This window comes from Gopherus flavomarginatus, chromosome 19 (assembly GCF_025201925.1).
Source record: "Gopherus flavomarginatus isolate rGopFla2 chromosome 19, rGopFla2.mat.asm, whole genome shotgun sequence".
NCBI lineage: Eukaryota > Metazoa > Chordata > Testudines > Testudinidae > Gopherus > Gopherus flavomarginatus.
Genome location: NC_066635.1, coordinates 7,980,174 through 7,994,320, shown reverse-complemented (window position 1 = coordinate 7,994,320; position 14,147 = coordinate 7,980,174). Strand labels below are relative to the sequence as shown.

At 39.1% G+C, this 14,147-nt stretch overlaps 1 protein-coding gene across 6 annotated transcripts in view; it reads right to left on the bottom strand.

Moving 5' to 3' along the window:
- Positions 1–2,329: 2,329 nt before the first annotated feature.
- RABEP1 (rabaptin, RAB GTPase binding effector protein 1) overlaps positions 2,330–14,147 on the bottom strand; it is a 79,170-nt gene continuing 67,352 nt past the window's right edge. For all 6 annotated transcript variants that reach the window (XM_050929397.1, XM_050929398.1, XM_050929399.1 and 3 more), the window contains 5 exons: positions 13,784–13,973; positions 10,450–10,505; positions 9,418–9,516; positions 8,587–8,703; positions 2,330–2,946 (listed from right to left, as the gene is read on the bottom strand). In XM_050929397.1, the coding sequence (XP_050785354.1) occupies positions 2,845–2,946; positions 8,587–8,703; positions 9,418–9,516; positions 10,450–10,505; positions 13,784–13,973 (564 nt within the window). In that variant the 3' untranslated portion in view covers positions 2,330–2,844. The remainder of the gene's footprint in view (positions 2,947–8,586; positions 8,704–9,417; positions 9,517–10,449; positions 10,506–13,783; positions 13,974–14,147) is intronic.

The window sequence follows — 14,147 nt, the reverse complement described above, 5'->3', positions numbered from 1 at the left end:
CCTGAAGAAATCTTAGTTTCTTACTTTCCTCACCCCTTTCGGCTCTTCCAGCTAACCCAGCACTATCCCCATAGTCTAATAGCAGTTCAGCTCTAGGGCCTCATTTATGTTTGACAATCTAGTTCTCTAATCTTAGTTGTTGGCACTACAGTCAACCACTTCATCTTCATCAATCTGCCTAGGGCCATATTTTCAACAAAAGCTAGGAGCCTTTTGTTTCTGGACTCACTCTATCCTGCACACAGCAAGGGGCCCTGGGAGCTCAGATTAGCAGCTGAAGGGCCTCATGCCCATACTACACTCTACCTTTAAACATTTGTACCTAATAGTTAAAAGCTGAATTGAATAAAAGAAGATTAAGGTACAGAAAGGGAATATGGAGTAGCTAAGTGAGACTGGAGAATACTACATCAATATTCATAGCTGTCTGTGAATATTAGGCTGGGAAACTTCCACAAAAAACTGAAGTGAGGTTGCTGCACTGAATCACTCAATACACTCTGTAAAAGCAAAAGATATAATCATTTAGTTCCCCAGCTACGTTCCTTCCAGAGCCTGTGTACCCGTACTCTCATCCTAATTACACATGCAGCCACCTATCCAGGCTATAACAATTTAGTACACCAATATGCATGCACATTTCCATTCTGTAATGGAATGTATTGGTTACTAGCAAGTTTACGAATGCTCACTAATAGCTCACCCACTCATTTTTCCTGAAGACTGCAGCAAGACATCACAGCCAGCATCTGCAACCAAACACCACAGCTACGTGAAATGCAGTACATGGAAGCCATACCAGTGAAAACAAATTGAGCAGAATTGAAGCTGACCTGTGGTGGTAGAAGGGAGGCTGAGAAGAGGAAGTGACTCAGTGCAGAAAAGATGTTGAATGATTATTTCCTTGCTTTCTTCCAGTTTGGGATATACAGCCTAGCAACCTCACCTCAAAGTTAGTTAGTTATTTTTGGGCCAGGCTACTAGGTTGTTTCCTCAAATAGGTGCTACAAAGAATTTAATGTTAGATTTATTCCAGTTCTCATAAAAGAGCCATCTTCCTTAAAGCACTGCTACCAGATTTATGTACCAGCAGAACATTAGCAACATAAGGGTGGATGAGGTAATATCTTTTAGTAGAAACAAGCTCTCACCAACAGACATTGGTTCAATAAAAGAATATTACCTCACCCACCTTGTCTCTCTAATATCTTGGGACTGACACAACAACCACCCTGCAATGTAGAATGTTTGTTAGCTAATTTTAGAGCCTGAGGGGACCTATAGGCTGTGACTCCTGCTGCCAAACACAGGCCCAAATTTTCAAGTGTGTACATACAATATATTGCATGTGCCCACTTAAGAATTGTGGATGCTCAATGTTAATATTCAGAAAGTAAATTCTTACTAACCTTTCCATTAGTAAAGGCTGAAATACTGATCCAATGACAACATCCATTCCTCTCAAAGACCAGAGCTAGTTCAGTTATCACAGGGGCCAGTTCAAATATTCAGAATTTGCAACACTTAGTATAGGACAGTGGTAGATAAGCCATCATCTGAGAACCTGTATGGAATTCTAAATTTTTTTTTTAAAAGTCATGTTATAATACTGTCCTGTATGACAAGAAAACCATAACTAGCACTTGTAGAATAGCACAGCCTTGTTGCATACTGTTACCTTAATGTCTAGTTAAGGGTCAGAGTGGGATCTGAGTTATTTCCTGTGTTTTAAGCAATATCTGGACACCATATTTGAGATGCATTGCACTTGAACAAAATCTGCAGCATAATGCTTTTGTGCTATGTGATACAGACTGTAATGCGGGTTGCATGAACCAACCTATATTTGGCATTGGTGTGAGACTTTGAATTCTTCCTTATTTCAGAATCATCTTCCTTTTTCAACTACAAATTATACAGGGTAAAAGCTGGTTCACACAGAACGACATTCACCCCAGCAGAGATGATGTGCAAATCCCCTATATGTTGCTTAAATGGTGCACAGAGTTTTGTTAACAGTCTTAATACAAATATGGGACTAGCAACACCTCAGTTCTAAAACTGAGAAAGTATCTGTTATGGTTCCATTTTTAAAATTAAACCTGTGAAGAGGTTATAAATAGTGCATTTCTTTAACCCCAGAATTTTAATCTGAAGTCCATTCTTTACTGATCAATTCATTTTTTTTGGATTAACTTGTATCAGCTCCTGAGATGTACCGCTCACTCATATCCATTACTTTTCAACCGCATTCAGATTGTTCAACAAAAGCAAAAACAGTTTTAAAAAAAAAAAGCACTGAGTTAGGAAATAAGATCAATATCCAGTGTCCTGCTAATAAATTCATATTTTAATATAAAATATTCATACAGCACACTACACCTCAGGCTGTCTGCTAGCTGAATACTGTTACTGACTATTCAAAACAGAAAAACTTCAATCATTTTGCTCCTCACTGTGTTTTGAGGGATGATATGATTTCCAGCAGCTACTTTGATTACAGTATTTAGGTGGAAATGTTCCAGATATCTGTATTAGGTTAAGAAGTTGGCCAAAAGGAAAAAAAAAATATTTTTCAGAACGTAAAGGACTGTTTCCACTTACCGTGGAAAACAACACTGCACCCATTAGTGTTCCCATTAGAAAATGCTCTTTACACTGCAAGGCTCCCTGGTGCTCTCTTCCTGCCCTGTGCAAAACCATCTCCCCTCTAGAAACAAACTCAGTCATTGCTCCCCTCTGTCATCGTCTGCTCTTTCAGTTAGAGTTAAATAATAATTAATGTTGCTATAAAGATGAGTTAAAAACCCCAAAGGCAGCCTTGGAGCCCTGCCCATCAGGGTGTCATGTTTCAGGAAGCTGGTTAATGTCTGTCAGTTTTGTGTCGTTCAGGATTGCACGGATTCTCTCCAAGGAATCTGCCTGCCGGATCCGTTCCAGCTGCACCTAGACAAAGCAATGAATACAATGAGCTGGTAAAATGTGTGTAATACTTCTCAAACCGGAAGATATGGTATTAGTGTGGATGCTATCTGCTCTGACATGCTACGTCAGCATATCCACACTGCTCACTTCTGCACATAAAACAGTGGTACTGTACTCTCAGCTGAGAAACAGTGGGCCTGCTCTGTGGTCTGCAAAGGTCTAATTCAGTTAACAGTAACTGATCTGTTTGCTATCTCTGAAAAGCCCATGCAACTTAGCTTGTAAGCATCTAGTTAGTGACGGCATGAGTTGATGCAAACCCCTACAGAGAATCTCAAAATTGTTTCCTCTCCCATTTACGCAATGGTTTTAGAGTTCTTCCCTTAGGATATTCAGTTTTACCCAGTAGTGCTTTCTTATGCCATGCATGCCTAATGAGAGGGTGCAAGTATGTTCATTCAGGATCAAAAAGTATGTACAGTTACTTTACCGTTCGACTGTTTCTTTATATGAAACTATTTCTTCATGGAGCCAATTTACATACCTCCACCCCCCATTAAATGTTAAATCTTAATGATGCAAGTGCAGTACTTCAAATGATTGGTGAAGATGGACATCATTCGATGGACATCAAAACATGGGAAAGGAGATCTTGTCTACACTGAATTTACAAAATTACTCCAAACATCAGCATGACATAGATTTGATACACATCTTGATGCAATCATTAACAAAATGATTGATAGATAATTAAAGTGTTTAAACAGGGTAAATATTTTTTGGGGAAAACTGAGTAGTGGCAGTAGGGATCTAATCTTGTTTAAATCCCATCAACCCACAGGAAAATAAAATACTGATAGCCTATTTAGGTGTTGGAAATCAGAGAAGAGAACTCTGCTAAGAGCTAGACATGTGGAAAAAGCAAGTCATCCCAATACACTCCAGGGCGAGTGTATCTGTGTTGGACAAATCTAAGAACAGGGTATTTTAGGTTTAAAAAGCCACTACTTTAGCACTTTTCTAACTAGATGATTCATTGCTGTCACATATCAAGCACAGTAACCTGGTAGTTATCAATGTACCACTCAGTGACATACTGGCAAGGAGGAGGAGTAGAGAGGAGTCAAATTCAAAAGGTGATGTGAAAGATGATGTGACCCTTCCATGAGTGTGTATAATAAAAGTATCAGAGGGTAGCCGTGTTAGTCTGGATCTGTAAAAGCAGCAAAGAATCCTGTGGCACCTTATAGACTAACAGACGTTTTGGAGCATGAGCTTTCGTGGGTGAATACCCACTTCCTCAGATGCATGCATCTGAGGAAGTGGGTATTCACCCACGAAAGCTCATGCTCCAAAACGTCTGTTAGTCTATAAGGTGCCACAGGATTCTTTGCTGCTTTTATAATAAAAGTGTCTGATTTTGTGCAACTTCACACAGAGGTCTGATGGTGTAAGTTAAACTGTTAGGGGGCGCTACTTTAAAAACATCCATGTTTGCACACACACTGGCTGATTGCTTTTCCTGGTACACCTTTGCCTTCTAGCCCCGTGCGTGTTAGGAGAAGCAACCAGCAGAAGTGTGTGCCCAAAGATGGACATTTTTAAAGTCACTTCCCCATCTTGCTCCCCAGCATTTTATCTTACACCTCTAAGCAACTTGGTTTGAAAGTTAAACCAACTCAGGCCTAGTATACACTTAACACTTAGGTTGACATAGCTAAGGTGTTCAAGAGTGTGAAAAATCCACACCCCCGAGTGCCTCAGCTATACTGACCTAACCCCCAGTGTACATGCAGTTACATCCATGGAAGAATGGGTCCACTCACCTAGCTACTGTTGCTTGGGGAGGAGGAGTTCCTGCAGCAAGGAAAAAACCCTTCTGCTGCTGTACTCTGAGTCTATGCTATGATGTTATGCCAGTTTAGCTATGGCACAACAGCTATGCTGCAATAGTGCCCATAGTGTAGATGTGGCCTCAGACACTAACTCCAGCTTGCTAACATGTAATTTAAACCACCTTAACACATCTGAATTTGACTGTTTTTCAAAAGTGTGTATGTGTATGTATATATATCTCCTTACTATATGTTTCATTCTATGCATCTGAAGAAGTGGGCTGTAGCCCACGAAAGCTTATGCTCAAATAAATGTGTTAGTCTAAAGTGCCACAAGTACTCCTGTTCTTTTTTCAAAAGAGTGGTTTTTGTAAAGGGAAATCATGCCTCACCAATCTACTAGAATTCTTTGAGGAGGTCAACAAGCATGTGGACAAAGGGGATCCAGTGGATATAGTGTATTTAGATTTTCAGAAAGCCTTTGACAAGGTCCCTCACCAAAGGCTCTTAAGCAAAATAAGCTGTCACGGGATAAGAGGGAAGGTCCTCTCACAGACTGGTAACTGGTTAAAAGATAGAGAAAAAAGGGTACGACTAAATGGTCAAGTTTTCAGAATGGAGAGAGGTAAATGGTGGTGTCCCTCAGAGGTCTGGGACCAGTCCTTTTCAACATATTCATAAATGATCTGGGGAAAGGGGTAAACAGCGAGGTGACAAAATTTGCAGATGATACAAAAATACTCTAGATAGTTAAGTCTCAGGCAGACTGTGAAGAGCTACAAAAGGATCTCTTAAAACTGTGTGGTTGGGCAACAAAATGGCAGATGAAATTCAATGTTGATAAATCCAAAGTAATGCACATTGGAAAACATAATCTCAACTATACATATAAAATGATGGGCTCTAGATTAGCTGTTACCACTCAAGAAAGAGATCTTGGCATCACTGTGGATAGTTCTCTGAAAACATCCACTCAGTGAGCAGTCAAAAAAGTGAACAAAATGTTGGGCATCATTAAGAAAGGGATAGATAATAAGACAGAAAACACATTGTCGCTATATAAATCCATGGTACACCCACATCTTGAATACTGTGTGCAGATGTGGTCACCACATCCCAAAAAAGATATGTTGGAATAGGAAAAGATTCAGAAAAGAGCAACAAAAATGATTAGGGGTATGGAATAGCTGCCATATGAGGAGAGATTAAGAAGACTGGGACTTTTGAGCTTGGAAAAAAGATAACTAAGGGGGGTTATGACAGAGGTCTATAAAATCATGACTAGGGTGGAGAAAGTAAATAAGGAAGTGTTATTTATTCCTTGTAACACAAGGACTAGGGGTCACCAAATGACATTAATAGGCAGCAGGTTTAAAACAAACAAAAGGAAGTATATTTTCTATACAACGCACAATCAACTTGTGGAACTCCTTGCCAGAGGATGTTGTGGAAGGCCAAGACTGTAACAGGATTCAAAAAAGAATTAGATAAATTCATGGAGGATAGGTCCATCAATGTCTATTAGCCAGGATGGGCAGGGATGCTATCCCTAACCTCCTAACCTCTGTTTGCCAGAAGCTGGGAATGGGTGACAAGGAATGGATCACTTGATGATTACCTATTCTGTTCATTCCCTCTGGAGCACCTGGTACTGGCCACTGTCAGTAGACAGGACACTGGGCTAGATGGACCTTTGGTCTAACCCAGTATGGTTGCTCTTATGTAGAGTGAAAATAGGGAAGTTAATTATGGCAGCAGCTCTAGGCCTTCTAATTGAGTATAAAGCAAGCAAGCGGATAACTAACCCCTATTATTTATTAATTAAATCAATAAATGTGTTTATTCTCTGAATAAGGTTTTACTGGTCTTTAGGCTAGGCCTTGTGATCCCAAGCTAGTGTAACTAATGAGCTATTAAATAATTAAGGGGTGTGTGTGTGTGTGTGTGTATACACACACACACACACACACACACACAGGTCTGTCTCTCTCTCATAGAACTGGAAGCAACCCTGAAAGGTCACTGAGTCCAGCCCCCTGCCTTCACTAGCAGGACCAAGTACCGATTTTGCCCCAGATCCCTAGATGGCCCCCTCAAGGATTGAAATCACAACCTGGGTTTAGCAGGCAATGCTCAGACCACTGAGCTATCCCTCCCACCAAATAAATACATAAGGACATCTATCAGACCCCTGCCTTGACCATTTTTAATATTTAATATGTTTTCTGCATATCAAATTACTCTCTGGAATTTGGATTCAGGGCTACCTGTTATCAAGACGTCTTAGCATTAAGATCATGGTTCTTAGCATCAAGAACTTCAGGCAACTAGTGGCTAGTTGATTTAGATATACAATAATCAGCCACAGACATGGCCTGTTTTCTCCAGAGCTTGTACTGAACTCATCAGTCCACAGAAAAAAGAAGTGCATCCAGACCCCCAGGGGCAAGGAGAAGAAAGGAAATAACTCTTGCCAGCTATCAAGGAGAAACTAAAATCCTCATACATTATACAGCAAGGTTTGTATTACACAGTGGAGCCAGCACATAAAACACTGACCAGTTATTCTACCCATCGTTCTGTATGTCTGACTGTGGGCATGCTCATTCCTACAGAAGAGGCTAATAGCTGTGGGACTGGAGTGACATGACAAAGACTGTCCAGCCACAGGAAACACAGGCAGAAGCCTCTGACAAACCTAACCTTACAAATAAAGCTGGAATCAGGAAAACAGTGGCAAGTGACATAGTAACAGCAACTACCTTTTACCATTGCTCTTTGGAGCCACATGAATATTTTGAGACAAGAACTGTGTAAATTTTCACTATGGAAACTGAGCCAATGCAGTTTCAAAGCAGTACATCGATTTGTAAGAGGACGACAGCAAGCAAAAAGCAGTTTTACAGAGGATGTTAGCTTAATTGTCTCATATTTGTACTGCGTAGTACTACAGAAACAAGTAGGAGAAAGAGTTAACAACCCACTCTGTCCATTAATAGGGACCACCTCCAGCAAGCAACACGCTGAGTTCTTTTACTGGGTACGCAAAGATTCTTGATTTTGTTTACTAGCTAAACTAGGAAATGTGAATTACAATTTATATTTCTGAGCGACTCTTTACTGAACAGTTGGTACAAAAAGTTAAAGGATACAGGACTGAACCTTAGTATACCCCTGATGAGAGATCTGGCTGGATGGATAAGAAACTGCAATGCAAAATGAACCACACTCCATTGCATGAAAGATTACCCAAAAATCCATAAGTATTAAAATCTCTTCCTTCTGCTGACTTGTGATCTCTTGAGCCCAACTATAGCTTCTTCCTTTTAGGATCAAACACAGGACTCAGTGATAGGGATAAAAAACTATCATGTGCTACAGCTTAAAGAACAGCAAATACACAGCCCAGGAGCGATTAGTGCAAATTCCTGATATTGCACTTGAATATTTACATCATGATGAATCACTATGACTAAATTATACACTGAGGAAACATCATGAGGTGGTCTCTGCAATGTTAGGAAATCATGGAGCTATTATGTGTGTGGTTCTGTACAACTCCATTTAATGCACTAACTCCCTACTGGCTGCTGGGAGGGAGTTGCGGGGCAGGCAGTCAGATCCAGGCTAAATAAGAGCCCAGCAAGGCGCTAAAACAAGTTGGATTCCTGGCTTAGACTAATAATTCTTTACTGCTCACAATACTATGCGTTGGTTTGTGGTCCCAGTTTTTATGTCACAGCGCACCCCAACTACAGAGGTGACAGAATACGTATGGGCATGAACAAACATCATACTTGGGATAGACTGATTGCACATCTCTTACCTGAAGGGTTTGAGAAAGCTTTACAAAGTCTCTCTGTACTTGCTCACTGACATCTAATTCAGTCTGCAGTCGCTGAGCTTTGTTCTTTTCTTCAAACATCAACTGCTCAAGGTTAGTCTGGAAAGAGACAAGTTATTGATGTTGTGCTTAAACTATTTACAAAAGGGGCATGGATAGACTTCTGATTAAGCATGGGTCTGGGAATCAGGTGATCTGGGTATATTCCAGTCTTTCTGCCTGAAGTTGGACCCGCTCCATGCCTCAGTTTCCCTATATGGGAAAAAAGGGTTACTACCCAGTTTCCAAGAGTATGGGGATGGTGACGATTAATTCATTAATGTAGGAAAAAGCCCTTCCCTAGCACCTTATTTCCACAGGTCTCCAAGTGGAACTGGAAGTTTCTGACAATTAAATCAGATAGTAAATGGAGGATCATGATTCTCTCACAGGTAGATTACTGTATTTTTTGTCTGGGTTTTGATCAAAGTGGTATAAAAATCAGACCAGAATTAATTAATTCATCTGCCAATGCAGTACTGTTCCCCACAGTGACCACTGAAATGTCAAATATTCAGAGTCTCAGGGGACCCAAACTGGTTAATCCAGTTTTACAATGTCTGGGAACAGAGCTTTCAACAACTTCCCTGGGGAGACTTGCATAGTCAGGGCATCTCCTGAGATCCACTCTTCTCTTTCTGTTTTATCCTTACTATTAGCAATACCCATTTTGACCAGCAGTGTGCGCTTTCAGAACACTATGCTTGACAAAACCCAAGTGTCTGTACAAATTCAAAACTTGCTTTCATACAGAGCCACCATCATAACAGTTACCTTGGCAGTGGTCTCCTTCTTTAGCTGTTCTTCAAGAGTGTTTTTCATTTCCTGAAGACTCTCCAGCTGCTGCTGTTTTTCCTGCAAGGTGTACTCCAACTGTGAAATCAGAGAAAATCAATTACTTGAAACTCTCTAAAATTTTCTTGTTCCACAGATGCTTGGCATTCAAAACATTACATAGAAAGATCAGTGTAACTGCCTTTGTAGAGAAACCCCAAGATAAACATGCCATCACCCCTTTCTTTCCTGAAACTGAAGGAAATGCCTGTAGCAAATAACACTAGTATAAAAAGTATATACAATTTTAAGCATTAGGAGAGCCTCTGTTAAGGTTGCAAAAAACTTGCACTGTTTCCCATGTTATAATTCTGTCTTTCAGAGTTCCAAACCGTCTATTTATTTGTTCCTTTCAAATGACAGTGCTGCTCTTCAAAATCCAGAAACATACAAGTTCTCAACTTGCAACAATCTGGCAATGTACACTGTGGTCAGAAAATTCTCCTACACAGAATAAGCACTCCTTCCTTTTTATGGAAGGAAGTAAATTCTCTATTACTTCACAGCTACAGTGACATGAAGGCCACAACATGGTAAGTATCAGGGGGGTAGTCATATTAGTCTGGATCTGTAAAAAGCAACAAAGAGTCCTGTGGCACCTTATAGACTAACAGACATATTGGAGCACAAGCTTTTGTGGGTGAATACCCACTTCAGCAGACGCATGTAGTGGAAATAATTCCAAACTATCTTGCTTGTATCTTCCTAGACATGAGTGACTTGTCAGATAATGTCCTCATTCAGAGTCATTTTACAAAATACATATTTTGGTTACTAACAACTAAGCAGAGCCAGCAAGGAAAGTTAGTTTATTTTCTCTAACATGAAAGGGGTTGATATTGACACAGAGATTCTAGAAGAACAGGAATGAATCACCTTGTTGGGATTCTCCCTCCTGCCCCTATCATCAGGTTAAATTTTCTACATTTAAGTTTGCAAAATTCTTAAATGATCTTCAGACTGAACTCTTACCTGTTCCTTTTCCACTTTTACTCTTTCCAATTCAGCTTTTAGGCTAGAAATGGAAGCTGCAGAACAGAGGAAAAACAAACTTTTCAGTTCATCAAGGCACTAGCTTTGCCAGATTGTACACTTCACTTTCATCAACCCATTTAAAAAAAAAAAAGCATCTAAATGTTGTATCATGGTAAATGTATCTGAAGATCTTTTTACTATATGGAATGGTTTACCTCCAGCCAGAGTTTTCTGCAAGGCTAATGTGTAATCCAACAGATCCCAGCAAGGATGAGTTCTGAAGATTTCTCTTCATTCACTCTGGGAGTTACCATTTCCCCCCTTATAACTCTCATCTCTCTATAGCTTATGATCATGGCAATCTTCCTCTGGTAGGTAAATGATCTCCTTTAAGGCAGCTGCCAACATAGCCCTATGGTCACTGGGTGGTTAACAGAGGCAGGGGCAATCAGCTTCTCCTCAGCCCAACCTATTTTATCCATATTCTTGTGCCACACCCATCACTATTGTGTTTGGAACACACAGAAGGGTCGGGGAGTGACACCCCCTCCCTGGTTAAACTTTGGTGTCCCAGAGCATGTAGCACTGTTATTAAGGCACTATTAACATTATGAAGTTAACTTATTGTGAATTTGCAAAAATGTGTGCTTTTTCTGAAGACTTAGAGCTTTGTTTTGTAACATTGGTCTGCTATGCTGTCTCTTGTACACACTTTATTTAAATGTCCTGACTAGAGCCTTGAAATAAGTAAACATGTTAATAATGCAGAGTCCTGGATAGAACTGTACGTGTGAGTTACACTGACTGTGACAATGGGTCAAGAGAGGGACTTAAATATGTACCTGATGTAACAGTCAGTGCAGGTTACATGCATCTCTAATGGGCATCAAGCACAGTTCATTATTTTTATCATGTTAGCACCAGGAGAAGGATTTCTGAGATTAAGAACAAATGCTAAATTTTAGTTGACAGAAAGGAATCTTGATGCCGCAAGAGCTATGGATTAAGGAGGGAAACTGAATTGCAACATTTAAAAAAAAGAAAAAGAAAAGTCATGCCCACTTGAACACTTAGGAAAAGGGAACAGGCCCTAAAAACAGGGCTAAGTGTCTCCAAGACGCCCAAGTTACTTCCTGCTCTTCTGGAGTAGCACATACCACTTCCCATCTGATTACTCAGGTGCCTATTGTGTTAATTGAATTTTAGTATGGTATAGAACTGTCCTCTGATCCCCTTTACTTTTTAAACATTTGAGGAGAAAGAAACCATTTCATTTTTATGTGCTACGCCTTAGGGAAGCTTTTAACCTCTCCAACAGCAGGGAAGGCAAGGCTGGCAAAACTAATCTCACACTAAGCAAAAATGTTGTGTTGCACCTTTTTCCCTGTACCTACATTTCGACTTACACCAAAAAGGCTCCAGCAAGGGGACCTGCATGAACACACTTTGGATGCTATATCAATATAAACAATTACTTCTCTCCTTCTATGTTTTGGGTTTATTTCTGTAAGTTACCTGCACCCTAATCACATTTTTAAAATGCACTTATTCACTTAAACATAACTGTTTTATTCTTTTCATCAACATCATCGTCGTCTTCTCATTTTTACTCATCTAGCTGCAAGATTCTGCTTCCACTCTAGCAGAGGGCTGATGCTCTGTTTTTTGAGGGTTAAGTAAAAGAGGCTAGGTTTCAGCAATAATGAGATAGAACAAGCATCTCCCACTAAAACCAATCCCTGCTAATAGTATTCCCCAACAAAAAAACTTCACGGTGAACTATTCCAATACATCTCTCATGTCTTCCTTAGAGTCACATTTACAGATATCACAATGGTTCCTTCTGACATTATAGTCTGACCTCCTGCATAAGCACAGGCCGAGGAATTGTTACTGATATCTGTGTCAAAGTCAACAAAACAAAGATATCAATCTAAAAAAACAGCACTAAATTAGACAGCAAACAGTAATTTCACCCTTAAAACTTGGTAAGAATTCCATTTTATCTCCTTTTTTTCATTTACACTTTTGCTTTTAATATTGAGTTACATGCTATATCAAAAGGCATGTTTGGCCATATTTCACCACAGAAACTGTGTCTTCTTGTGGATTTAGGATTATATTCAGATGCACAATTTGTCAAATGCAGTCTGACTCTCAAAACTGTTATAAATAAAAGCTATTTTTTAGGGCTGCCAAGCGAGTAAAAAAATTAATTGCTATTTATCACTCGATTAATCACACTGTTAAACTATAATAAAATTCCATTTATTTAAATGTTTTTGGACGTTTTCTACATTTTCAAATATACTGATTTCAATTACAACACAGAATACAAAGTGTACAGTGCTCACATTGTATTTTTGATTACAAATATTTGTGTTGTAAAAAACAAAAATAGTATTTTTCAATTCACCTCATACAAGTACTGTAATACAATCTCTTTATCATGAAAGTTGAACTTACAAATGTAGAATTAAGTACAAAAAATAACTGCATTCAAAAATAAAACAATGTAAAAAACTTTAGAGCCTACAAGTCCACTCAGTTCCACTTCTTGCTCAGCCTGTGACTCAGACAAACAAGTCTGTTTACATTTGCAGGAGATAATGCTGCCTGCTTCTTGTTTACAACATCACCTGAAATGCTGGCTACAAGTGTGCCATGCAAATGCCTGTTCTCAATTTCAGGTGACATTGTAAATAAACCGGCAGTTTTATCTCCCGTAAATGTAAACACACTTGATTGTCTTAGCGATTGGCTGAATAAGAAGTAGGACTGAGTGGACTTGTAGGCTCCAAAGTTTTACGTTGTTTTGTTTTTGAGTACAGGTATGTAACAAACAAACAAACAAAATCTACATTTGTAAGTTGCACTTTCATTGCACTATGGTACTTGTATGAGGTGAACTGAAAAATACTGTTTCTTCTGTTTATCATTTTTACAGTGCAAATGTTTGTAATAAAAATAATATAAAGTGAGCACTGTACACTCTGTATTCTGTTTAACTGAAATTGATATATTTGAAAATGTAGAAAAATATCCAAAGTATTTAATACATTTCAATTGGTATTCTATTGTTTAAGAGTGCATGAATCGTGATTAATTTTTTTAAATGTGATTAATTTTTTGAGTTAATCGTGTGAGTTAACGGCGATTAATTGACTGCTCTACTATTTTTGTGTGTTTTATAAAAACATGTCAAATGGGACACTGGACTTCTTCTGATGATAATGTGGATACATTTGATTTAAGTTACCCCAAAACAAGTCCTCCAGAATCTGTTTTCCAACACAGGTTTCACTTTCTAGATTATTTTGCCTCTTCTCACCTATTTCTTCTTTGCAATTTTCTATTTCCAGCTGTAGAGTTTCTTCTAAATTTTCCTTTAGACACTGTTCAGCTTGAATCTGTTCTTTTAAGAATAAAATTTCTGCCTTCAGTTTTTCTTCAAGGTGATCTGCTGCAGTCCGTACACTAATGATGTCCTCACGATATTTTAATACCAGCTCACGGAGTTCCTGAATTGAAGATTAGCAAGAAATTTCAGTTACAACATTTTCACATACATAGACAGCAATGTACACTGATACCAGTCACCAATAGAAAGTCAAATTACCAGTATTTTTTTTGCTCTGTCTCAGCATCTCAGGCCTGTCCCCAAAAAGGTTTGAAAGAAGTACAACAAAATTTGC